Source organism: Cornus florida, unplaced genomic scaffold (genome assembly GCF_030987335.1).
Source record: "Cornus florida cultivar Cherokee Brave unplaced genomic scaffold, ASM3098733v1 CherokeeBrave_3.0.0_Hap2_Chr04, whole genome shotgun sequence".
Classification (NCBI taxonomy): Eukaryota; Viridiplantae; Streptophyta; class Magnoliopsida; order Cornales; family Cornaceae; genus Cornus; species Cornus florida.
In genome coordinates, this window is record NW_026775574.1 from 106,677,055 (window position 1) to 106,704,875 (window position 27,821).

The 27,821-nt window shown below is 36.9% G+C and overlaps 2 protein-coding genes across 3 annotated transcripts; both read left to right on the forward strand.

The window, feature by feature from the left end:
- The first annotated feature begins 629 nt into the window (after positions 1 to 629).
- Positions 630 to 16,270, forward strand: LOC132304546 (probable phospholipid hydroperoxide glutathione peroxidase). Of its 2 annotated transcripts, none has more exons than XM_059802281.1 (6): positions 630 to 1,000; positions 11,394 to 11,470; positions 11,659 to 11,720; positions 14,486 to 14,673; positions 14,755 to 14,922; positions 15,829 to 16,270. In XM_059802281.1, exons 1-6 carry the CDS (start codon positions 716 to 718, stop codon positions 15,856 to 15,858), a joined length of 810 nt encoding a protein of 269 aa, XP_059658264.1. In that variant the 5' UTR covers positions 630 to 715; the 3' UTR covers positions 15,859 to 16,270. The 2 variants fall into 2 exon arrangements, with proteins under 2 accessions (XP_059658264.1, XP_059658266.1); XM_059802283.1 differs by having other exon boundaries at positions 633 to 1,000; positions 14,555 to 14,673.
- A 1,694-nt stretch (positions 16,271 to 17,964) lies between these two features.
- LOC132304547 (enhancer of rudimentary homolog) lies at positions 17,965 to 26,745 on the forward strand. The gene is made up of 4 exons (XM_059802284.1): positions 17,965 to 18,124; positions 23,372 to 23,465; positions 25,338 to 25,458; positions 26,277 to 26,745. The coding sequence occupies exons 1-4, from the start codon at positions 18,122 to 18,124 to the stop codon at positions 26,365 to 26,367; spliced, it is 309 nt and encodes a 102-aa protein (XP_059658267.1). The 5' UTR covers positions 17,965 to 18,121; the 3' UTR covers positions 26,368 to 26,745.
- Positions 26,746 to 27,821: the final 1,076 nt, after the last annotated feature.

Sequence of the window (27,821 nt, forward strand, 5' to 3'; positions counted from 1 at the left end):
TGTATGATAAATTGATACTAATAATAAAATTAAGGTAAATGATATAGTTAATATTTAGATAAAATAAAAATAATAAAGATAATTTAATGAGAAAGGGCAAAATTATCTTTTGTGATGAAGTCCTCCACATTTAATATTTTATTGTAGGAGTATTAAATAATTCGTTGGACTTTTTAAAGATTTAAAAAAAAAAAAAAATCTCAATTCAATATTTAAATGCCAATAGCTAATGAGTAATGACCTTGTATTTCTTGATAACATTTATTATTTTTCGCAGCATACTTATCAAAACGGATATCTTTATTTATATTTTTTTGTCCTTTTATTTTTTCATCATACGCGAATTAATAGATTTATTTTTTTCTTTCAGCGGTGCACCACTCCTAATTTCTACTATTTCATAATGATTACTAATCTATTTGTTCTAGTCACATCTACTATTTTATCTTAAGATTATCATTCCAACTATTTTATTCCAGTAATAATAATAATTACAATAATAAACTTATTATTACTCCTGTTATAAAAAAAAAATAACAATAATAATTAAAAGGAAGAAGAAGAAAGAAAATGAAACGTGGATCCCATAGTTTTCACTCCAAAGACCCCAATATAAAATTAAGAGACCACGTGGGTCATTCATGTATAGAGAGAACTTCTTAGTACAGCTTAAAGTGGATAGAAATTCACACTGCAACTGTTAATCCAAACCCAGATGGCTTCCGTGGTTTTCTCTTCGATTTCCTCTGCACCTTTGAGTGGTATTGGCAGAACCAAACCAAACCCAAGCACATATCAATCATGGTTTCCTTCTCCGTCCATGGCTCTCCTCACATTATCCAACAAAACCTCTTATGGGTCATCTAAATCATCATTTTTTCAACCTGGGTTCTCATTTCAGGCATCAAATATTTCTGGGTTTCTCTTAAAATATGGATCTTCGGGTGTCGTTTACGCGAGAGCTGCCACAGAGAAGACTATATATGATTTCAGTGTAAAGGTAATTTTTTGTGTGTTCGTATGGGAAATTTTTTTCTGAGTATTGCTTGAATAGTCAAAATTACTTTTTCAGGTGCACTTTTTTCATGTGTGTTGATTTAATTGTTAATCTCTGACTTTTTATTGTATGTATATCATTGTATTGTTATTGTATAATTGAAAAACAAAAGTCATGTGACCAACTCCATTCGAATGGGAGCAAGGATGACGATGATTTGTATTGTTATTATTATATTTTTCATTGTTTTCCTCTTTTGGTTATTATTTGGATTATTCAGCTGAATTGTTATTAGATATTGTTTATCGCTTGAATTAGTAGTCCATATTGTTATGGGTCAATTTGAAAATCTGGTTCCGTTACTGAATTGTGCAGACCTGACATAACATGTGTAAGCGAGAGAGAGAGAGAGAATAGACTTGCTGAGGTGAAGGCCATACCCGTGGCCAAACTAGGCATAACTATCTATTATATAAAAGTCTAGAGGTATTGTAAAGGATCTCAGAGGTTAAGTCGAGGAGAGGCAAAGGGATTTTCAGGTTAAGGTGGGGAGCTAAGGGACCTCAAGGCCTAGGTGGGGTGTGATTGAATCTCGAAGTAAAAAGAAAATTAATTGTTTAGTGGGGGTTCACAGGTCAAGGTGTGAATTGATGGGATCAAAGGTTAAGAAATGGATTTTTGGATTTTAAGGTCCAGGCACGGACTCTCACAGTTTAGCGGTTTAGAGGTCTAGGCATGGATGGAGTCTTGCACGGTCTCTTTGGTTCAAGTCTAAACCTTCCTCCCCAACCCTTCAAAGTGCATGAGAGACCTATTTATAGTCTAGAGATGAGGGTAAGGCGGTGCTCGTGCCGACACGGGGTCCAAACAAATTGTATCTTGCGTATATGTGGTGGTCCAGTGCAATGTCTCAGCAAGGGTTTTAATTAGATTGAAGTTCAATGACAAAGCTAGATCGTCATAAAAGTGACTAGGCTTCCCGCTTCCCTAATAAGGTGCCTCACGTCCTATGGGGCATATGTCATAAAGAATTTATGGTGTCTCTCTCTCTCTCACCCACTAAGTCAGGTCATGTGTGTTAAGACCTCAAGATGAGATTGTTAGGTCAATAGGATTGGATTTGCAAATTTCACACAAAGAAAGTCTGTAATATTGAATTTTAGCCTTTGTTTATGCTTTCAAAAGTTGGTGAAATTAGATAGTTGAGTTAAGAATTCAAAGCTTGAACAAGGTCATAAAGGTAAGTTCAACTGTCAATTTTGTGCACTCACCAAATTAAGGTTTGTGTGCATGCATTCACATGGTCAAACATGTAATGGTTTACAAGTTGCATGATTTTATCTTTAAAGTGTGGTTTAGAATGCATTAAAGTATTCTTCAAACAAATATCATTAGTATACTAGTACAAGGAGTTTGATCAATCGAAGTGACGGACAAGTAACCAGAAAGAAAGAAAGAAAGTAGGCATGATGGACTGAATGGGTGAGAAAAGTAAAACAGAGATAAGAGAAGGAAAAGAACACAAAGAGGATCGAAAGAAAGCAATAATCAATAATCTCCAAAACTGAATTGTTTAATTACAAAGGAGCCTTTATATTGGCAAAATTAAAACAAAACCCTAAATGACAAAATACTAAAATATCCTTAAAATTAGAACATTACTAAAATAACAATAAGCATAATTTTTTTTTTGATAAGTAAAATTGTAGTAGAAGGCGTTCAAAAGGGGAACGTGTCCTAAGAACTGTAGAAAGACGAAAAAAGAGAAAAAATGAGATCTATGAACCCAACGACCCCCAAAAGTCTACAATCTCATCCAAAGAAATACAATCTCGCCCCATACCCCAACTAAAAAGGGAGCAAAGAATAGTGAACTTCAAAGCCCCAATGGAGCTCCCCTTCCCATCAAAAGATCTACGATTGCGTTATTTCCAAAGACTCCACCAAATATAAAGGGGAATCACCCTCCAGAAAATACGAGCGCGCGTTCCCACCCTTTGACCCCTCCACCCATCAATCAGATCCCTTGAGGTCCAGGGCATAATCCATTAGACACCAAAGAGACCCAACAAAAGGCTCCAGCAATCGTGAGCTACAGGACAGTGCAAGAGAAGATGATCCACAGACTTTCTATCATTCATGCACATACAACACCGGTTAACGATAACATGTCGTCTCTTCCTCAAATTGTCCAGAGTCAAAATCTTGCTCCAAGCAGCAGTCCACACAAAAAAAGCCACCCTAAGAGGAGCCATCGAGCGCCAAATCGTTTTCCAAGGGAAGGTAGGACCACGAAAATCTGAAAGCTGGTGAAAATAGGACCGGACTTGAAACTTCCCTTGAGGAGAAAGCACCCAAGTCAAAGAGTCCAGCCCGATGCCGTCCACCTCCTGTCTATACAAAAGATCCAACAAACCAATGACATCATCCAACTTCCAATCCTAAAAGGATCGGTGGAACTAAACATTCCAAGACAACTTACCGCTATCAAGGCGATAGCAGTCAACAACCATAGCATGTCTATCAACAACAATCCTGAACAACCTCGGGTACAGACGAGACAAAGGACGGTCCTCGCACCAAGCATCCTCCCAAAACCGGGTATCCCTTCCTTCTCGGACTCTAAATCTAATGTGCTTTGAGAAATCATCCCAACCTCTCCCAATAGATTCAAAACCCCCACACCTATAGCAAACCTGACCGGTCTAGCTGACCACCCACCCCCTCTCCTCTCCAAATCGACAAGAAACAACCTTCCTCCATAACCTATTGCGTTCACTGCCGAATCTCCAGAGCCACTTACCTAGGAGGGCCCTGTTGAAAGGGGCCAATCTCCTAAACCCTAGGCCTCCCAACCTGAGGGGCCTACAAACTTGCTCCCATCGAACAAAATGATACTTGAACTCCTTTGCTCTACCGCCCCACAAGAAATTTCGTTGAAGCATCTCAAGTCTTCCAACGGTAGCCAAAGGGACAGGAAATAAGTTGGGAGAGTAGATAAAATGCTCTTCACTAGAGTAACTTTTCTCCCATTCGAAAGGTATTGCTTTTTCCACCCTGCCAGCCTTCTTTCGAATCGCTCAATCACCGGGTCCCAGCTTCCCACCCTTCTTTTCGAGACACCCAAAGGCAAGCCTAAATAAGAAATAGGGAAGGAACTCGTCCTACACCTTAAAACAACTGCGAGAGACTCCACCTCCTGAATATCCTCCACAGGGACAATAACACTCTTTCCCACGTTGACTTTCAGCCCAGAGACTGCCTGAAAGCAAGTAAGGACACATCGCAAATATCTCAACTTGGATACCTCAGCCTCACAGAAAACCAGAGTGTCGTCCGCGAAGAACAAATGAGAGATTTCCAACTGATAAGCTGCATCTGAACCAATCTTGAAGCCCTGTATGAACCCCCAAATCCACAACCCTCCTCATCAATCTACTAAGAGCCTCCATGACAATAATGAATAGAAAAGAGCAGAGAGGGTCTCCTTGCCTCAAACCACGGGAGCTGCCAAAAAACCCGGATGGGGATCCATTAACCAACACCGAAAATCTGACAGATGAGACGCAAGAAACAATCCATCGCCTCCATTTCTCTCCGAAACCCATCCTCTCTAACAGATAGAACAGAAAATTCCAGCAAACATGATTATAGGCTTTTTCGATGTCCAGCTTGCACAAAACACCAGGAATCCCGCTACTAAGCCTGAAATCCATTCACTGGCAATAAAAGCTGAATCCAAGATCTGTCTACCCCCAACAAACGCATTCTGAGAGTCAGAGATAACACTGTCCAAAACCCCCTTCAAGCGAAGCGCAAGGACTTTAGCGATCAGCTGACAAATACACCCAATCAGACTAATGGGTCTAAAGTCCTTAACGTTAGTTGCCCCTCCCTTCTTGGGGATAAGAGCAATAAAAGAAGAATTCAACGACTTTTCGATCCTCCCATTAGAGTGGAACTCATGGAACGTGCCCATAACCTCCTGACGAACCACCTCCCAACTCTCCAGAAGGAACCTTATAGTGAAACCATCCGGACTTGAGGCTTTGTCGCCATTGCAACTCTTCAACGCCAAAAGAACCCCTTCCTCCGTAAAGGGTCTCTCAAGCCTTTCCTTATCCTCCACTGAAATAGAGTCAAAATGAAGACCATCGAGGCGTGGCCTCTAACGAAGAGGCTCAGTATACAACCTCTGATAGAAAGAAACAATCCCCGTACGTAATTCGTTCTCAGAACACAACATTGTTCCATTTGCACACATCTGCCTAATATGATTGCCCGTACTATTGGGCATTAGCTGTATGATGAAAAACTTAGTATTACGGTCACCCTCTTTGAGCCACAAGGCTCGAGACTTTTGTCGCCACGAGATTTCCTCTATAATCGCAAATTCGCCACATTCAGCCTGACAAGCTGCTCTCCTGTTACGTTGAGACTCAACAAGACCACTAACTGCTTCTGATCTGGCTAACTCTGCAATTTCAGCGAGGGCTCTATTCTTCCTCCATTCCAGATTACCAAAGACCTCCTTATTCCATGTTTTGAGTTTATCTTTTAAAAGGCGAAGCTTCCCTGCTAAAATGAAGCTCGAAGTTCCCACAACCAAATCCTCCTCCCACCAAGACCGTACCAACCCCTGAAAATCCACCGCTCTAAGCCACATATTCTCAAATCTGAAAGGGGTACGACGTGAACTCAACCCTCCATAGTCCAAAACCAAAGAAATGTGATCCGACGTAACCCTAGCTAGAGTGGCCTGAACAGCATCCGGAAACTTCTTCTCCCACTCTCCAGAGAGTAAAAATCTATTCAGGCGGGAGAAGGTAGGCGTCTCCCTCCCGTTGGACCAAGTAAAAGAAGTACCCTCTAATGGAAGATCAATAAGCTGAGGACCATCAATGAACTCCGAAAAAAGACTCATAGCCGGGGTCCATGCTCCCCCAGTAGATCTCTCCGACGGGGATCCCACCACATTAAAATCTCCTGGGACACACCAAGGCAAAGGCCACCTCCCCTTCACCCCACTAAGCTCCTCCCACAAAACAGGCCTATCGCAATCATGCACCGGCCCATACACACCAGAGAAGACCCAAGGAAAACCGTCCTCCTCCATTTTGAAGACACTAAGACAAAAAAAAGTGTCCCCCTGCAAACATCCGCCTTTGCCATCCATCTCCTATCCCACATGAGAAGAATGCCTCCCGAAGTCCCTACTGAATTCAGTGTCTCCCACTCCACGAACCGATTTCCCCAAAGACTTTTAACCACACGGTCAGTCATAGATTTGATCTTCGATTCTTGAAGGCATACCAAATGGACCCCCCATTTTCTCACCGCCATCTTCACCACCTTCTTCTTGCCTGGGTCATTGAGACCTCGAACATTCCAAGATAGGATTCGTAGCTTCATGGAAAAACAGAATCACCCTCCTCCCCCAACCTCCGCCCTCCCTCCTCAACACATCCTCCATCCACCTCCCCCACGAGTTTCCTATCATAGTTCACATCAAAACAAAGGTTTCTCAGCTCCCTCTTCCCTTTCCAAGGAGAATGACCCTTCTTTTTTCTATTCCTCCTTCTAGAAAACTGAATCATCTCCCTTCCTTTCCCTCTACCGTGGCCTGAAGGATTGCTAAGGCCTGATCCCGGTTATCATTACAAGAAACGCCCAACAATTCACTGGTGACCCCAATATTTTCCAAAACCCACTCCTTGCCTAAGTCACCATACTCCTGTCTATCAACGTTGCAATCCAAACCCTCCGAACGCATAACCGCCAGAGGATCAACAATCCCCAAATTAGAGTGACACTCCTCCTCCCACAAAATCATGTCAAGAGGCCTACCTTGGTCATCCCTACTCCCTCCCTCATAACCTTCCCCAGCCTCCTCTGCCTCGTCACACCAAGACTTCCAGTCCTTAGAACTTTCCACCCCATCTTCATGAACAGCTGTGAAAGGGTCTGGATCAACTGTAGGGAGATCATTCTGATGCCTGTGTTTCTACAATTCCTTGATTAACAAAGAAGCCGCATCATCACTGAGGGTTATGCGAAAATCTTTGCCCACACAAACTGTCAACAAATTTGTCACAGCAGTCTCGGATGACACTATAGCACCACCTAATGGAGGACGCAGCCCCAACTCAGGGTCAGACAGCCCACTTAATTCATCCCCGGAAGAACCCAACTGAGAAGAAGTAAAATCAGAACAAGGGCTAGAGGAATCATGCCCAACACAACCACTATTAAATTATACTATGTCTAAACCATTAGTGTAATCTTCACTTGTTTTTATCTTAAATAAAAGCGTATAATAAAAACTACAGTAGGAATAAATTGTCTTAAGATTGTTGGAGAATATATGCTGCATGTATTACTATTTAAGATAAAACATGATTATACTAAATAAATCAATTAGGATAATTAATTAAAAATCTAATATGCACATTAAAATAAATAATTAACTCCTAATATGCAAACAATAATTAATAATTAAACAACTTATATAGAACCTGGAGATCGAGGATATAATTTAATTCTATCTCCTTAAGACAATTTACGCCTTGTTGTACGGTTTCAATAATGCCTTGTCTCTTAGGATACAACGATCTTTCTTCAATTGGTGGCAGCACTACGAGCCAATTGAATTGGCGAACCAAACATTGTGTAATACTTTCTCCGATTTGACTCGAACTCAAACGAAATAAAATAACACTACAAATATGATGTGGACCAAGTCCAAACCATTAGGCACGGACCCATGACCATATGGCTTGAACCGACTGGACTTGGTTCAAGTTGACTGAAGAGAGAGGGAGAAATGAAATCTGAAAGATGAATTTTGCAAATGTCATCCCATGTTTATTTATAGACAAATGGCCCGCTCTGACACCAAGTGCAACCTTTCATCCGAACCAATACCAATTACATCCTTTAAGCCCAAAAGACACTGGACTCGTTGGTTCGATCCAATCAGTCAATGGGTGCACCTATTTGGTTCATAACCGCTTGCACCTATTCGGATTAACCACTAACCCAGACTACATTCATGTCAATGGGTGCACCTTTTTGGTTGATAATTATTTTTTAAAATAAAAAGAATAATCTCATTGACAGCCCAAGCCTAAGCCCAAGCCCAGAGTTGGGCTGGCCCGCCAAGCTGAGTTGGGGTGAGGCGGGCCACGCCCACGTGCGTGGTGGTGTGATTGGACCCAAGCTTGCCTAGGTCCTCCCCTTCTTACAAACTTGGGTGCCCAAAGGGCCCGATCCCAAAGTGACAAATTAGGAGTATTTATACTCACTTAGTTTTTCACCATCTTCCAATGTCGGACAAGCTTTTCCTGCAAACCCATTTTCACCTTCAAATGCTTCTCAAAGACCTCACTTTTTGACTTAATTTCTCATTCACCCTGCAACGGTTTTGAACAAGTAAATATACCACGCTCATCTTCTCTTGAAGAGGAATGTGTTCCACTATGGACCCACTAAAAACTCTTAGTGGGACCCATTTTTATTTTAGCCCAATGTTTGCTTGAACATACCCTGGTTTTTTGTGATGCTGATGTGTCTCAACTTCAATATTTGAGGTGTATCCTGACTTGTTTTCAGGCAGTTTCTGGGCTAAAGGTTAATGTGGCTAAGAGTGTGCTTGTCCCAATAGGGAATGTTCAGAATATCTCCTCTTTAGCTGCAGTTCTTGGATGCAGGGTGAGTTCTTTCCCTATTCCTTATTTAGGATTGCCCCTAGGGGTCTCTTCAAGGATAGTGGGGAGTTAGGATTCAATGATTGACAGGTATGCGAAGAGATTGGCAGGATGGAAAAAGCAATACTTATCCAAGGGGGGTAAAGTTACTCTTATTAAGAGTACGTTATCGAGCCTTCCCACTTATTTTCTTTCTATTTTCCAAATCCCTTATTCCGTTGTGGATAGGATTGAAAAAATTCAAAGGGATTTCCTATGGGGAGGAAGGGGCGATGAGTTCAAGTATCACCTTGTTAGATGAGAGCAAGTTTGCAAGCCTGTGAAACTGGGTGGACTTGGCATAAGACGATTAGTTCCTTTCAATCAAGCCCTCTTGGGTAAATGGTTATGGAGATATGGGAGGGAAAGACACCATCCTTGGCGCAGGTTAGTCTCTTGTCGGTTTGGGGAAGAGTATGGAGGCTGGTCTACACGTCCGGTTACCCTTGTGGGAGGAGTAGGGATGTGGAAGTCTATACGGAAGGGTTGTGATGCCTTTTCTGCTCATATTCTATTCAAAGTTCGTGATGGACATCGCGTTCGGTTTTGGGAAGATCTTTGGTGTGGTGATCAGCCACTATCTCGTACATTTCCTAGATTATTCAGTATTGCAGTTGATAAACACGTCTACGTAGCTGACTGTTATCGTCTTGATAGTAGTGGGATTACGTGGGATGTGCACTTTCGGCGCTCTTTTTAGGATTGGGAAATTGATGAGGTATGTGTTTTTCTGGATATTCTGTATCGGCAGGAGAGTGTTGGCAGAGATAATGACGATTTGATTTGGGTTCCTTCTTCCCACTGTCGTTTCGCAGTAAGGTCCTTGTTCTTATGTCTGTCTAATTTTGTTAATCATGACTTCTAGTGGAAAACTATTTGGCGGTCCATGGCTCCAACTAGGGTGGCTTTCTTTGTCTAGACCGTTGTTTGGGGAAAGATTTTGGCACTTGATAACTTGAGGAAAAGGGGCAATTGTATTGTTAATTGGTGCTGTCTATGCAAGAAAGATGGGGAGTCAGTTGATCACCTCCTTATGCATTGCCTTGTGGCAAACGACTGTTGGAATCTTATTCTTGGGTTGTTTGGCATGTGTTGGGTAATGCCACGATTTACTAAGGAATTGATTCATGTATGGAGAGGATGTCGTGTGAGAAGGGATGTACCCAATTTCTGGAGAATTGTCCCACATTGTGTATGGTGGTGCATTTGGAAGGAGAGAAATAGTAGAATGTTCGAAGATAAAGAATCGTCTACAGCAATGGTGAAACTTCACATTCTTTGTTCTCTTTTCAATTATGTGAAGAGCAGCTCTTGCTCTTCTTCTGAAGATTTAATTATTTTTTTGGATTCTTTGGGGCCTTAGTCCAGGTTCCATTTCTGTATAAGGGACGCGTTCCCCTTTTGAACGCCTTTTTTATGTTATTATTACTTATCAAAAAAAAAAAAAAAACTAGTTTCCAACATTATGTACGTTGAGTTGTGTCACATGTACAGCAAGGCGGGCCATGCGGAACTAGTGTGCATTGAGTGGTGTACGGCCCTCAAATCCTGCTCCCGACCTAGGTAGTGTACCAAGCAATTAGGATACCTTTTCATATTTAAATATGATCAATCAAGAGATCATGGGTGTAAGTGGAGACATAATATTGTGATATGGAGACATTGACAGGTCTCAGTATAGTATGGCCATGCATGAGGTCCATCTACCGTTTGGAAAGATTGCCTGTGTTAAACAAGAGTGAAGGGCTCCTTTGGAAATACAATCCATATGGACAGAGCACGAGTTTGTAGCAGACCTGTATGGAGAAAACCAAGGGTTGTCTATTGCATGAGATGAATTGCACTGATGGAGAATGTCCCATTGGCCCCTTGAAGCCATAGGCCTACTAGATACAATCGGATAAGAGAAAGATTTCTCATACATACAACAATAACATCACTGTCGGAATAGAGGGCCCCTCCCTTGATATGAAGGTAGAGGTCTTTTTAAGCATTTTGGTGAACTCGTGCAGCCAATCATCGATATTTATTGCTTGGCTTCTATATGATGATGGACGGTTTTTTAATACCCACAATTCCATTTCCCTTTTGTTGACCACCATCTAGTCTAAAAGCTTAAGCTGTTAGAGAGGGTGTAACTTTGATACCTCTGCCTAGACTTGAAGGGCAGGGATGGGAGATACCATTGGTGCTAGACATCTGTTTTATGTGTTAAATTAAACTTTCAACTTAATTCACCATGGATATTTTATGTATTTTTTCTTCAGGTTTTTGTATTATGAAATTTCCTTGCTCAAATTGTTATTTAAAATAATTTTTGTTGTAATTAGTAATTATGTAGGGGAAAAGAACATCCAATTCTTACTTTTTGGAAGAAAAGAAGTGCATCCAATTGTTGTTATGTGTTATTCTCTTGTTTCAAATGGTAAATAATGAGTATTAATACTTTTGTTGTTGTTGTTGTTTGAATGGGATATATTGATGATTTAAATTTGCACATATCGAGGAGTTGTGATTTAAATTGTTGTTTGATTTATATTGATGATTTTATAGTCTCTCTTTTTTATGAACTCAGGATGATTGAATTTGGCACTAACCATTTAACCCTGTAAAATCGTTTGGCATTGACATTTGGTGGATCTTTGGTATAGGATATTGATAGGAAGGATGTTGCTCTTAGCAAATTTAAGGGGAAGGTTCTACTGATTGTCAATGTTGCTTCGAAATGGTATTTTTTTCTTTTAAACTGTTTGGCTGCAGCATTTATTATGTACGATCAACAATCTATGTTACTTCTTTGATGTATATAATATCCAAGATCAAAATAAGATCTTTTCCATTAGCCTATATTCTTAAAAAAATCATTAAGTTATTAGACACTAGCTATCTAACTGGAGGTTTTGGCTTTGGATTCAGTGGTTTGACGACATCAAATTACTCAGAACTCTCTCACATATATGAGAAGTACAAAACTCAAGGTGAGTTGGATTTTTGAAGTCAAAGCGTGATATTTCTTTGAAATCTTTTTTATTTTCCCCTTAAATCCATTTGCATTATGTTTGAACTGTTCAAGCTGCAGTTGTTAAATCTGGCATTTTTGTTAACAGTCCAATAATGTGTGCATGTGAATCACCAGATTAGACATTTACCTTAATCTAAGCCAAAGTGCAACTAGACAGCTGAATTTTTTCTCTTAAGTATATATCTACTCTTATGTTACATGGATTCGGGTACATGTGCAGGTATGTATCCACGCGTCTGATATGTCAGATCCTCAAACAACACCACCTAGACACTGCTAAATATTCATATTATTTAATATTTCTATTTTATTTTCTAGAGTAAAATAATGTCTTTATGTAGCATAGTGTTCAATATTGGCATTTTACTCATTTTGAAACAATAATATAACAAAATTGAATTATTCGACTTGTTTTTTAGGTGCATGTCCAAGTAAAAGTGTCTGGCACATAACTCATTCCCAAGTCCGAGCAATGTGTGCGCAATAATATAATATAATTGAATTATTGGACATGTTTTTTAAGTGCATGTCTCTGTTTTCACTTACACATATACATTGCACATTGGTATAAAAATTTACTGGTGCTCCTGAATCTAAAGCGGATCCTTGTCTGTGCACAGCATATTAGAATTGCCATGTGTAACGCTATGATACTTTCATATTTGATGAGAAAATTCTGCAGTTGTACAGAACATATCTGACATGTATTGATTCTGAGCTGGATGTGATATTTCATTAGCTGATTTTTTTTGTGTATTTCTATATCCAAACCAAATCCAGTCTGTTGAAGGAGAAGCTCCGTGTGATGGTAATAAGAGTAATTTCCTCTTAATGCTTAATACCTGGACACAACGCACCCTTCTTTGGTGGTTCCCGCTTTACTTTCAAATACTGAATGTGTTAAGATGCAGATGCACCCGTCTTGATCCAAATAATGATTTTGTACCTATGATGGGTTAATGAGAACCATGTAGTTGATTCTGTTATGGCCAAAATGAATTTTCATATATGTGGTAGTTTATGGTGTATTGAAAATAGTCTTAGAAAGACCACCAAGGGCTGTAGCCTAGTGGTACTTCCTCACCTTCCAAACTAGAAGGTCGAGGATTCAAGTCCCACCTATTGGGGCAAAGTGGGTGTGTGAGTTTCCAGTAGGAAAAAAAAATCTTAGAAAGTTCTTGTCGTTCTGTTTCCTGCATCCCAAAAATAAGGACACTTGTGGGAAAAACAATTTTAAGCTTCTTCAAAATACTGCAATGTGACTTCAGTTTTCTTCTAAGAATGCTACTTTACTGGGAATAAGATAGGTATATTAACTTCTGATAGCAATTTGTTCATATATTTTAACGATATAGCTTCTTATATTCAATCATAATGATATATGTCCTAATCCAACAACATGCTGCCACTTTCTTCCCGCTTATGTTTCATCCCATTGAACATGAGATTTTGTCTTCTACGCCAAGATATTGTAATGTAGCAGGGCAATCCGCCGTTTCGGCTACCACAATAATATATTCCATTGCTCCCCTTTCCTGGAAGGTAGTCACTACAACGGGCGACTGCACATTAATGTAATGAGCATTTCCATCAACGAATAGTTACAGATACCGAATTGTTATAATTTGTAAAATAATGTCTTTAGGCCTCTGGTTTTCAGCGTTAAGCACATATTATCTACTTCCATATCTTCTTTGCTTTATCATAATGCTTTGTTCTAAATATGCACAAATCAACCCATCACTTGCATTTGATTTAGCTGTAAGAGATTAGTGGTCATTTGTTCAGACCCCAAACTACGGGTGTCCAACGACATATAGGGGCCAACTTGTTATTTTCCTATACTTCTATTTTACTGCTCATTGATACTGGCCTCCATTTTGCCATATTTTTCTCTTTCTATTCTGTGTGACCCGTAGTAATTATTTTATTGCTATACCTTCTATTTATTTTATTATTCTTGGGGATGAGGGGGTTGCTTGCTGAGACCTTTAGTATCTTTAGAATTTCAAGTAAATAAAGGCTTGCAAGTTATATGTGTGACAGTGTGGAGTTATATCACTAGTTTGGTACATGATTAACGGTAGAGAAGGAAAAAAAATGGATGCCTATGAATTCAGTTGTTTGGTTTCTGAAGTTATTTTCGTTTCTTTTTCTCCTTTTCCTGGCAAGTGGCAACCAAACAGAAGAAATGCTTCTGATATATGATACATATCAAAGAGGCAGTGCAGTATGGTTCTTAGAAATTCTCTACCATTAACGATACAAAGGAGATGCATATTACCATCAAATGAAGTTTTCTAAATTATGGCTCCTAATCAGAAATGGTCTGAGTATAAATATTCTTTCAGTGGTCATGAATACAAAAATTGGCCTAACAAGTACGTCTGCTTATCTCTGAATAGTGAATTGTTCTGAAAATTTTGATAAAGAGTATCCGACCTGAAATTTGCTGACCGAGTTATCCATATATTTTGTCAGGATTGACCCTTGCTGTGATATAACAACTATGTTATATGATGTTAGTGGTAGAATTTCGGTAATAGTCAGGTGCTCTTCTGTGCATGCATAGGATTACTCATAAATAAAGTAGATTAGGTAGTTTGAGAGTTTCCACAGAACATGAGGATTAATTTAGTTTATTGCAATTAATTTCCCAGACTACAATGGTATTGGCATAAGAATCTGAGTGATTTTATTTTGAACTTCTGGAAATAATAGGAAAAAACGGAGGGAAAATTTTTCCTGGCTTCAACAAAGACATCACCTTATTATGTGATCTTGCTGCAGGATTTGAAATTTTAGCTTTCCCCTGCAATCAGTTTGGTGGGCAAGAGCCTGCATCAAATCCAGAGATTAAGCAGTTTGCTTGTACAAGGTTTAAAGCAGAATTCCCAATTTTTGATAAGGTTTGTCCGACTGCCTTTCTCCTTTTTGCAACATTTCTGCAGATAGAGGATAATTCCAGGACTAAAAGTTGCCTATCACAGGTCGATGTGAATGGACCAAGTACTGCTCCGGTTTACCAGTTTCTAAAGTCAAGTGCTGGAGGATTTTTAGGTGATCTGATCAAGTGGAATTTTGAGAAGTTTTTAGTGGACAAAAATGGTAAGGTTGTTGAAAGATACCCGCCGACAACTTCACCTTTCCAAATTGAGGTTTGTTTCTTTACCGTTTCTCAAAAGTCTGGAAATACTTTATCAGATAATGCTTCGAAAAATGGAAGTGTAAAAAGTATGGTTGGAGGTCATAATTCAGCTTTAATAACTCTGCCTGGAATTTGCAAGGGAACTTACTTTTTGAATAATTAAGTTTCTTGTTGGTAAATTCAACATAGATAAAATTCAAAAGAACATTTTAGATAACTAGGAAATGAGATTTGTGGTGAAGTTTCTTGGAAACACCATCTTCAGGATATTCTTTATTCCTTTCTTTAAACTAATGTAGGTCACTTGATTTGTGATTCTTGATGTATTATGCACATTTGCATGTGTATTCCCCTTAATGTTTGATATTTGGTATACATTAAATAGGGCTGAATTGTTAGATTGATTAAATACACTGCCGCAGGCTGATAGAAAGGATCACAGTTTAGCTAGATTCTTAGATTGTTTTTGCACTCCAATTTAAGTGTTAGGTGGGGACTCTTGGTGCTAGTGTTTATGCTCCTATCCGGAATCTTGTAATCCTAATTTTTCCAGTGAAGTTGCTGTTTTCTTCTCCTGAATGATCCATTTTTCCTCTCATGGAGTGATCAAATGAATTTCAATTATATAAACGAAATGGTATCAAGAATTTCATATCTTTACTCTTTTGGCCGTGGCTTGGTGATCGGTCAAGATGTCTTGGGAAAAGAGAAGAAAGTATGTTAAATTATGACAGCCAACCTAAATCCTAAACTATTCTTCTTTCTTATCCAAATGCTTCCCAGTACTAGAAATAGAAAATCAAATTTTCTTTCTTTTTCTTTTCCCTTATTTCCTTTTTCTTATTTCCTTTTTCATTTTTTTATTGTTTTTAAGGAAAATTTCAAATTATTATAATTCTCCTTTTATCTTTTACAGAAGGACATCCAGAAGCTCCTTGCAGCCTGAGTATTGAACCCAACATAAATGTTCCGTCATCGGCCATACTGATGCGGGGAAGAAACCTCAACCTTCAGGAAACTGGATTCCTTGGGTTTCAGCCACCATGTCTCATTATGTTATACCTTGTTGTTATACCTTGTTTCTTTTTACGGCATTTTTGCTTTGTTTGTGAAAGAACATAAAGAGAGAAGTGGAAAAATAGTAGAAACTAGGTACCAAATTCGTGAAGTTGTGTGTTCGGTAATTTATTATTGTTGCGTTAAAAGCTGTGTTTTCTATTTCCTTTTCATGTTACCATAAGAGAACAGGAATGACATGCATGCCAAGTTGGTAGTACTACTTGTTAGTTAACTCAACTGCTTATATATTCTAATTGTATAATATAAAAATAAGAATGACACAATTGTATTATATATTCTATACCATCTCATTATGTTTTTTTTATTTTTTATTTTTATACTGTGATTATAATCTAATTTTAGTTGTCAATCAATTTATAGATTCAAGTATTTTTAAATCAGGTGCTTGCCATTTGATCCAAACACTTAAATTATTTTATAATAATAATATTGGAGAAGCTATGCCTAGGATTTTTACTACTTCATTGTCGTAAATAGGGTAAAAATCGTAACACTTTTCGCTATCTTAAAGGGTCACATAACCCATACTAACAAATAATTTCCATAACTAACAAAAGTGATTACTTTACTCGCAATAGTGTTCCATTGTTAACCCCATATACTAAGAACAATATTTAAAAATTTCATTACTTTTTAAAAATTCATCACATGATTCATATCACCTCTAATCCTTTATTTGTTGTCAAATAGTTAGCGGTGGGCACATAATCCGTGGAACCGCGAATTATACCCAGAAATCAGATTGGTGATGGATTAAAAAAATTTAAATCCGTAACTCATAGATCGGATCATGAATTAGGCTATTAAAATATGATCATTGAGATTTATATATATATATATACAAAGAATGTATTAGTTAATTTAATTTGTTAATGATTATTTAATGGACTCTATGAATGTATTAGTTAATGAGAAATTAATCATATTAATTAATGCTGATAAATTGAAATTTTATCAATCGATTATGGTTAAAAAATAAACAATATTAGACTATTTAGGAAAAACGTCAATCCAAGAATCGGATCCGATCGGTCATTCCATGGATTAGTGGTAAATTCAAATTTTTTCAATCCGTTGGGAACTATGATTAATGCCTAATCTAATCCGATCCGATTTGTGACCACTCTTTTAAATAGTAACGGGATACGAGCATGTGCCTGTCATGTGCCAACTTGTAAAGTAATATATGACCAAGATATCCTTTTAATCCCTTAATGATCAAAATGTCCTTTTAAACTCCAAATCAAGTCCATTAAAATTTGATTGTTTATAAATAATTGTAATATAATTTTCAATCTAATGTTAATTTTAGTATGCATATACATAACTTGAAACAATATAATCTAAAAATGAGAAAAGTGCAAGCTTTTTAAATATATATGGAAAACTAATATTAGAAAGAAAATTATTTTTATTTTAGCAATTGTTTTTTACTTTAACAATTGTTTCAAATATCTAATAATTTTAATTTCTAAAATATTTTTTGAATACTTTGATTCCACTTTGGCAAAGTTATATCATTATTCCCTTGATAAATTTTTTTTATAAAAAATTTCTAATTAAACAAATCTTTGAAGGTTTAATAAAATATGATTATAATGATCAAAATAGAAAACTACTTTAGCAATTTATATAATGAGTAGTTATAAAAATTAAAACTTTAGTTAAAAATATTAATATATATATAATATAATTTATCATTTTAATACTCCCAAAACTTGCCAATGGACATTAATATATAATTTTAAGGGTTAACTTTACAATTATATGCAACAATTGTCAGTTGCATCATTTTGTTTACTAAAATAATTCGTAAGGACTAAAATGACTATTTTGAGATAGTAAATCGGGTTTTATGATTTTAACTTTGTAATAATTTAAAAAGTCGATTTTAAGAAGGAAAAAAAAAAAAATACTACTACTTTTTTTTTTCCCCAATCCCATGTCAGTGTAAATATGTCTCCAAAAAGTCTCCGTCCGTGAAAATTTCCCTTTTCCCGTGTTCATTTGGGCAAAGATTTTTTGGACGCGCTGACTCCCCTCTATCTGAGTCTTCTCTCTCAACTCGAAACTCCGCAACAGACTATTCGCTTGCGTCTGATCTTTGGGCCATTTTTAGTTCCATCGATATGGTATACATCTCTCTACATCTATATACATATATCTATTTGTAGTTCATCCTGGTCATGGTTTAACCTGTTCAGTTATTAATCATATTTCTTTTACGAAACTAGGGTTTGGTCTATAATTGTAGTGTATAGCTTCATTTATACCAGATTAATGCTTTAGGTCTTTAGATATATTATTAACTAAGAAGCTTCTGGCCTGCAATTTGGGTTAAATTGGAAGATTGAATCACAGTTTTCTATCCCAAGCTATTATGTTTGGCACTGAACCTAATCTCCTATGTTTTCTTGGAGTGGCTCAATTTCTTTCATATATATAGTTTTCTTTCCCAAGCTGTTATTTTTGGTATATTGATATATTCTGTACAGGAGGTATGCCCCTCTTTATCTATTCACATGGACTTTGAGTTATAATACAACACTCAAGCCTAAAAAAGAAAAGAAAACAGAGAAACACCCAAATATAAGGTTTAATCTGTGGTCTTAAAAACTTCTTGAGCACGCGATTAAGCTGAATTTGTGTTCAGATATAATCCATATAACAGAATATGCTTGTTTGTTAGCTAATTAAGAGTGGTAGTCTTGGTTGGTTATATATGTATACACATTCTTATTTCTTTTGCTACAGTGAGGTTTGTGGTCTGCAACAAAGGTTCATTGAAAAGATTGTTGGCTCCACTTAGATGTTCTGCACTAGAATCAGCTTAATTTGATGATTACCGGTTTAAATTTTTTAAGATAGTGTGGTCTTCTTGCTCGTGTTTGTTTTCAGTGTGTTCGATGCATATCTGTATTAGACCCTACTATGAGAGTATCTTTGGCGCATCATTTTTTAGATATTGATTACGAGACTTGAAAACCATCTTCTCCTGCTTACCAATAATAGTTAGAGAGAGAAAGAGAGAGGACATGTTTTTTAGTGTGCATGCTTTGTAGATGTTAATGATGAGGCACAAATGCCTGCTTGGGACTTGTGCCATCATTATAATAACACCAATGACCCGGCTATGCGGCTGGTTGTAACAAAAATATGTCATATTATCTTTTGATAATATGATAGCATGCGAGGAAAATTAGCACAACAGACAACTATATTGCTGTCAAAAAGATTGATTAGTAGGATAACATTGTGTCATGATTCCATTATTATATTTTCCATTAGCACTTGCTATTGATTTAGTTTTATTTTTTTCTTCTTCATATACCTAGAAGAGGTTTCTGTTGTTCAATGCTAAGCTTTTTATGCTTCTTACAATAAGTTGTGCACTACCTTTTGATTTTCTCATTAAGGAATGTTCATGTATGTGGAGATATGTGCATGTACATATGCATACTTTCATAATTCTTCTTTGGTGAACATATCAGACCAGTTGAATGTCAAGAATGAGATTGAATTAAACATGGAAAGCTGATAAATCCTTCACTTTCTAAGGTAATCTTTTTAAAAATAAAACTTGAAAATTTTGTACAATGCTATACGAAAAATTCTCCTCTTGTCTATTTGTTGAACAATTAGGAGCTGTGTTTTATAGTTGTTCCAATACCGTTAGGTTACGCTTTCTAAAGTTCTCTTGGGTGGTGATGCAAAGCAATTCATTAGTCCCTTTTTTCAGTTTAATTCACTTTTTTCCTTACTTAGGAGAATGGAAACAAAGTATATGTTTAAAAATGTTTTATAAAAGTAGTTTTGCTTATACATATATAAGAGAAAAACTTGGACTGGCATGCTGTTAATGTTGGCGATAAAAAGGATAACACTATAATAACAGTGGAGCTGTTTAAAGTTGCAATGTCAATTTGGGTTGGATATTGATGGCAGTGTTGCAGTGGTAAGATTGATGTTGATGGTAGTGGATGATGAGATGGCAGTAGTGTTACAGGTGAGAATAATATGGTGGTAATGATGGCGGTGATGTGGTGTTAACCTATATTACATGTACTCTTCAAAAGTAGTGAAATACCCAAGTCGGACACGTATTGCTCGAATATGGGTATAGGATATGTGTCCGACACTTTTGGTTGGACATGTACTTAAAAAGCGTATCCAATCATTCAATTTTATAATATTTCTACTTTAAAATGAGTTAAATGTCTATATTGAACACTATGTTACATAAAAACATTACCTTACACTAGAAAATAAAATGAATATTTAGCAGTGTTCAGGTGCCGATCTGTTTGGAGATTTGATACGTCCGATACATGGATACATTTCCATACCTGAGACCATGTAACATAGGTGTTAACTATCAATACTATCCAATCTATGGAGTTTATGTTTGCACTGTAATGACGCCACTGGTGGTGTGTTGACAGTTAGTTTGATTTTAATAGCGTTGCATGTAATTGTTGTGTTAGTGGAACTAATACATTACACATTCTTTGTTTTGAAAGCAATTATAATATTTTAGTTTGCAAAATATACTTTTCTGGGATCTATGGAGAAGGGCATGAGTACTGTATTTCAACATGAAGCTGGTGTATCAAATAAATGTCTTCCTCAGAGGCTAGACAAAGGATATGGCTGTATACAGGTGTGGATGTGAATGCAATTATGATATGTAAAACCAACCACTTGAGCCTATTTGTCGTCCACTATAAGAGGTTATGGTCTCAATTTGGAACTGGGATATTGTTCTACCTCATTACAACACTTGCAATTCTCTCGTGAATTCTTGTAACAGAAACTTGGCATTGTTCTAAACCTTTACCTACTTTGGGACAAACTACTACAATTTTTTAATTCATGAAACAGTTTGTAAAGTTGTCATAGAAGACAAAAGATATATTATCAACAAAATTTACGGATAGAAATTAATAGGAGATTAAAAGAAAGAGCTAGATCTACTTGTTTTACACTTTTACATACTAAATATTTGTAATCCATCTCATTTTTTTTTTTTTTTTACGAGTTGGTACTCACACCCCTTTTAGTATGAAAAGCTGCATCATTTGTCTTCTTTTAGTTTAAGTCATTCTACCATGGTGTTAGAAGGTTAGTATTATTCAGGGAGGGAAGGAGGGGGAGAATGTAAAAGGTTTAATTAAGTGGGATTTGGGGCACTCAGCCAGTTTCCCATATGATGATGCAGATAGCAAAGTTTGATGTAAAGCAGTGATGTAATATACTCCCTCCATCCCAAAAAAAGTGTCCAACTTTGAGAACTGTGACTCACAACAGTTCCCAAAGCAGGACACTTTTTTGGGGACGGAGGGGGTATCAGAATGGTGAACATGAAATTGTTTTTGTTTTGATAATAGTGTTAGTTCAACCAGTGGTAACAAACGAGTTGTACGCACTTTTGAAAAAAATATCACGTGAGAATAATATGTGTAATATGGACCGTAGTGTGTTATGATGGATATAAAATTACCCTTGTCACCCCCTGAAAGGTAATAAACCTCTCTTGGAATTATGCATACCAAACTTGACCAATATCTTATCAATATAAGCAGCCTGAGATAAGCCCAACATTTTATTTTTACGATCTCGCAATAGCTTAATCCCTAGAATGTAACTGGCTTCTCCCAAGTCCTTCATATCAAATTGATTGGATAACCAAATCTTTGCTGTTGATAACATTCCTACATCATTCCCTATTAGTAGTATGTCATCAACATATAAAAGTAGAAACACCACCACGTTTCCTTCACTCTTATTATATACACAAGATTCTTCCGGATGCTGATCAAATCCAAAAGATTCGACTCCTAGATCAAACCGAATGTTCCAACTACGAGACGCTTGCTTAAGTCCATAAATAGACCTATGTAACTTGCATACCATATGCTTTTGGCCTTTTGCTATGAACCCATCTGGCTGCATCATATAGATGTCTTCCTCAAGATGACCATTCAAAAAGGCCGTCTTGACATCCATTTGCCAAACCTTGTAATCGAGATGAGCTGCAATGGATAAGAGAATACGAATAGACTTAAGCATGACTACTGGCGAAAAAGTCTCCTCATAATCGATACCCTCTTTTTGAGTAAACCTTTCGCAACAAGCCTTGCTTTGAAGGTTTCAACCTTCCCATCTGATCCTCTTTTTCGCTTATAGACCCACTTGCAATGTATAGGTTTAATATTTGCAGGTGGTTCTACCAGCTCCCAAACCTGATTAGAGTACATAGACTCCATCTCAGCCTTCATAGCATCTTGCCAAAGTCCCGAGTCATAATCATTCATAGCCTCTTCATAGCTGGAGGGATCTTGCTCTTCTGGGATCATCTCGTAAGACTCTCCCAAGAGCGTTAACTTATCAGGTGGCCTGATAACCCTCCCACAACGCCGAGGTTCCAGTATGGTAAGAGGTTCTGGATTTGTGGTATCCGGTGTCTCATTAGGCATAACTGTTATGTCAACTCTTTGATTGATTGGTGTATCTATCAACTCCTCTAAAACAACTCTGCTTCAAGAATGGTGATTCATTATATAATCCTCCTCGAGAAAAACAGCATTCGTGCTAACGAATACTTTTTGCTCCTTAGGATCATAAAATGAATAACCCTTTGTACCCTTTGGGTAGCCCACAAAAAGACAAACATCTAATCTTGGTCCCATCTTCTCAAGCTTTTCTCTCCACATATGTGCATGACAGGGCTTGGATGAGTTGGTAAGGTAACGACTTGGGTAGTCACATGTCCGAGGTTCGAACCCGTCCATCTCCATTAAAAACCCTGGATTTCTTGGTGCATGCTATGGGGCCGGCTGCTGCACCCTTAGTTTGTAGCTTGGGGTGGGTCCAAAGGGCCCTACCCAAGGGAGTACTGAGTTTCAAAAAAATATAAAAAATTATCCTTGTCGTCAACCACTGAAATACAGCCATTCACCTAAATTACTTTCCCTCAAAAATAAAACAAATATATACTGGAACAGATAAATATAGATGCCCAGTATCTTAATGGGTGCTTGTAGTTGTTGGTCAGTGCTTCTGCTTTGATTTTAAGTTTAGTCATACTATGCTGACACTACAGTGGTCTTATAGAGAGGAACTACTCTTTTCTTTTGAAATGTCCCTATTAATCCATGGTGCATCTTAAGTAGACAAAATTGGCATTTTTGGGGCTAATTTCTATCATTAAGGTTTTATTATGTGTTGATTGTAATGTATTTCTATCATGCTCATTTTCTTTTATTCTCAGGCGTTGATCTCAGTTGATCATTGGATGTTAAATATTGACACTTTTTGTTAACAGTGGTTCTTGATATAACTTGTTCAGATTTTGTTTTGTTTTCCCTTTTCATATGCAGGCCAACAAGCATACCATCGTTCTGATGCAGACATCTCAGAACAGAGCAACTAGAACATTTATGGATTATGAATCAATAAGTCAAGCAATGGAGGGTATGATTTACAGTATTGTTGTTCTACACAGTTTCCATCTATGTTACTCATGTAATTCATTTCGCTTCGGAGACTTGAAATTATTACTTGGAATGACATAAGCATTGAGCTGCTCATAAGCTACTGTAAAAGACTGTTATCTGGCTTATAGTGGAGTTCACAACCCACTTTGAGAGTGCATACATAATCAGCTAACCTTAAAAAATAAAAAAATAAAAATGTCTGAAGACATTTTATTTTTTTATAATTAAGAATAACATAGAAAGCTTTTTTACCATGAAGAAATAGGGACTTCTAGTGAATTATAGCTTTTATATATGTTACATGGACTCAAGCACGTGGGTGGGTGCCAGCAGGCAACGAAGCGCTGGACATGTCGAATCAGGAACAAATGGTTACAAGGACACCACTATATATTCATATTATATAATATTTTTATGTTATTTTCTAGACTAAAATATCTTTATATAACATGGTTACAAATATTGGCGTCACTTTTTTTTGACAAGTATTATAAAGAGAGCTCGAGAGGGTAGCGCAACCCCAAAAAACTGCACAAGGACCAAATAGGGCCCCTAATCACTTAACATATCCACAAAATCCAGATTTTCTGTTTTGCCCCCGAAGCCAAAAAAATAAAGTGTGAAGGATAGAGAACTTAAGCACACCAATAGGAGTTTCCTGTCCCTCATAGGATCTCCTATTTCTTGCCCTCCACAAGGACCACCATAAGCACAAGGGCACAACTCTCCAAGCATCTCAGGCCTAAACTCCCACTGAGCAACCTCTTTAAGCCTCAAGGGCACTCGTCGCACTGTGAGGCATAACCCAATGAACCCTGAAAGGCCTAGGAGTATAGCCCAACTATTCGAGCCACCGGACAATGAATGCGTTTGATTTATTTGAAACAATAATATAATAAAATTGAATTTTATGATATACCTTTTAGGTGTGTGTCCAATTAAAAGTGTCGAAGTTGAACACATATCTCATACGCATGTCTGTGTAATGTGTCCCCTAACGCAGAGACTTCATTTACTTTCAAAGAGTCCATGTAACATGTATACATGGTGTATGTCATGAGTGATTTTTGTTCTGTGAGATCTCTTAGTTGCTATTGATGCTCTACATTGGAGAGGTAATTTGCGTAGTGTATCCATGCTATTATATTGTGTATATCACGAGTTATCATTCATTAGAGGTTATTACATTGCTGGTGGAAACTCAAGGAGTCAGCATTGTTAATGTAGAACTTAGAATGTTAGTTAAATATTTTTTGTGTTTGCCTTGCATAACTTATCAATCTATAGATCTAACTTACAGAAAACATATATGGATGTAACAAGTTGGGATTATTTAGGTACTATGTTCACGGAAGCAATAGCTATAAATGCACCAGAGCAGTTAGGAAATATTCAAGTACCTAAAAGGGCTAGCTATATCAGAGTAATTATGTTGGAGTTAAGTCTTATAGCTTCTCATTTGTTATGGCTTGGCTCTTTCATGGCCGATATTGGTGCGCAGACCTTCTTCTAAATTTTTCAAGAATTAATATATATTATAAATATCCATGTCATTGTTGTGTTATGTCAGGGTTCTGCCCCACATCTCGTGTCCATACCTGATCTACTTGGGATTAGATTTTTAAATTATTGGTTATTCTGTTTTTTTATTTATGCATTTCTTATATTGTTTTTGGTAACTTCTTTTTGAAGCTATTTCGATATTTATTTCTTTGATGGACGGATTGTTTTGCAAATGAATGAGTGGCTCCTTAACTGTAATTTGAATCTAACAAACAATTGATTTTTCATTTTCTGATACAATATTATGTATTTCATAAGACGTGATTATATTGTTGGTGGTTTACAGGTATTTGTGGACTATATGAAAGGAAACTCAAGGAGCTAAATCCAGCCATCAGGAACATCACTTATGATATTGCAGATCTCTACAATTTCATTGATGGCCTCGCAGACATGAGTGCATTAGTGTACTCTCTCTCTCTCTCTCTCTCTCTCTCTCTCTTTCTTTCTCGTCTCACATATTTGATAGGGTTGCCACAAAGCGTGTAACCTAGCAACTGCATAACTGTTTAAGTTGTGTAGATGAAGTCTTAAAGGCTCCATTTGGATTGAAGGATTTGACATAAATGGATTTATGGTTCTATCTTTTAAAGGATTATAACATAAATTTAGAGCGAGTAATTCAGGTTGAAGTTTTAAACAATAAGTACATTAATATTAGAGGATTTCAAATAACAAGGTGTAAAGTGTTTTTTGCAATCCATGCCGACATGGATTGCAATCAAATATGTCTATCCTGCCTTTAGTATAATATCCACTTGAGTTTTGGCATCGAACTTCAGTAAACACTCTTTTGTTTAAACTCAAATCCCTTCATTGGAAATCCATTAATTTAACAAAATGGAGCTCAAAATTTGGGTAAAAAAGCTCTCTCTATGAAGATATCATGACCTAGACTGGGTAAAAGAAAGCCAGTTGTCAATTTGGCTTTCCTTTATGTCATAATGAGATTCTTTGCATCATTTATCAACTGGCAACCCTCTTTTTGAGATACATTTTTGCATGCATCTATATCAAGAGTTTGGCTGCAGCTTGTGTGTGCGCGCACCCACATCCATAGGACAACGATGCTCCTGTGGGATGATATGGTTATTGCCTCTACTTTGTTCTGGCTTGAAGTTACAACGGCGTGGTTCAAACTTCACATAGCAACATAGTAAAGTGATGCAATTACTCAGTGTGGTGTGATATGATGATTTATGTTTCTACCTGGTTTGGCTTGCAGATACGACCACTCAATTCAGGCTTACCTGCCATATGATCGACAGTGGATTAAACAGCGAACATTTCAGCATCTCAAGAAATTGGCACATTGATATGCTACGGCAACATTCCTCGACTATTAAGCAGATACTCTATGAAATGGAATCTATAAGTACAGATTAGAACTTTTATTTGGCCCAAGGTTGTCTGCTATAAATTCGCAGCTCTTGTTTTCGTCCCTACATACATTGCACCTGTGGTATTATACTTAGTTTGAGGTTGAAACCAGGTAAAGCTGCTCAGTCAGTGCATATTGTAGCCTTGTACTTTCTTCATGTCAGGATCTTCATGTTGGTGTTGGAATGTGTACCCGTATTCTTGTGTAAGCATAAACTGTTCGGTTGTCTGATAGGTTTGAGCTGAATCACTCTTTTAACAGTTCTACGATTCGTTTTTTTATTTTTTAAAATTGTAGTTGAATTGGTGTTCTACGATTCGTTTCCTTGGGAATATTTCTCAGAAACCTGGTAAATCAGGCACCAATTTTGAAGGTGCTTATAATTTGTTTACAGAGAATTTAAATTCAACTGCATTGACCAAAAGCTACTCAAGCTCCAGTCATTCAAACTAGGAATAAAAATGTAGGTCAATCTTCTAAACGTTTTCAGCCCATGAAACTCTATTTGTTATTGTAATAAGGTGTATCATTTTAAATTCTATTATTGTCAGTGAAATAGACACTGGAAACAGATTCTATTGGAAGAATGTCATCTATAAACAATAAATATCCCAATACACATAGGAAACCCAAGGAAAGGAAAAATAAAAACAAAGACGTTGTTGTGAGTGTCAATTTTGTTTGGTTAAGCAGAAATGACTTGAATTATGTGAAAATTCCACTGGATTCCTTGGGGCATCAAAACCCTAAGATATCTAATGATAGATAATCACTTCAGAACAGCACAATACTTGGGGGTGTCAATTTTGACACAAGTGTCAAAATTGCCGACTGAAAATGTTAAGACCGTGTGATTGTATATGCATTTATTATTTAGTTTCTTGTTTTTTTTTTTTTTTAGTTTGTTAATCATGCATTGAGCTTGACTATTTGAAGATCATGTTGATTATTAAATCAGATAAATCAAAATTGGAACATAATTTTAATATTTATTGTTAATGATCACAAGAATTCAAGTAGTTTGAAGTAAGAGTTCCTTTATTTATTTTTTATTAATGACGCACTATTAAAATTATTAAAAATACACACAAATATTTGTGAAATAATATCAAGAAATGAAAAGAAGATATTATTTAATATACTGCAATTTTTCATGAAAATGACTATCTATAAAATTTGTTTGGAGCTACCAAGACAAAAATAGTCAATAAGAAAATCAATTAAAAGTCTTGGGAAATAGCTAACCTCACAAGAGAGTGAAAGCATTAATGAAAAGAAAGAAAAGATGAAATGAAAATTATTAGCAGAAAAGATGAAAATTATTAGCAAATATGTTAAAAGCACGATGTTTAAATCTTTTTGTTATAAAACACGAATTTGCACTTCTTT

Coding starts and splice junctions, on each gene's coding strand:
- LOC132304546 (XM_059802281.1), top strand. CDS start 716: ATGGCTTCCGTGGTTTTCTCTTCGATTTCCTCTGCACCTTTGAGTGGT. Junction 1,001..11,393: donor TATATGATTTCAGTGTAAAG/GTAATTTTTTGT, acceptor TCTTTGGTATAG/GATATTGATAGGAAGGATGT. Junction 14,923..15,828: donor CTTCACCTTTCCAAATTGAG/GTTTGTTTCTTT, acceptor TATCTTTTACAG/AAGGACATCCAGAAGCTCCT.
- LOC132304547 (XM_059802284.1), top strand. Junction 23,466..25,337: donor AATAAGTCAAGCAATGGAGG/GTATGATTTACA, acceptor GGTGGTTTACAG/GTATTTGTGGACTATATGAA. Junction 25,459..26,276: donor GCAGACATGAGTGCATTAGT/GTACTCTCTCTC, acceptor TTTGGCTTGCAG/ATACGACCACTCAATTCAGG.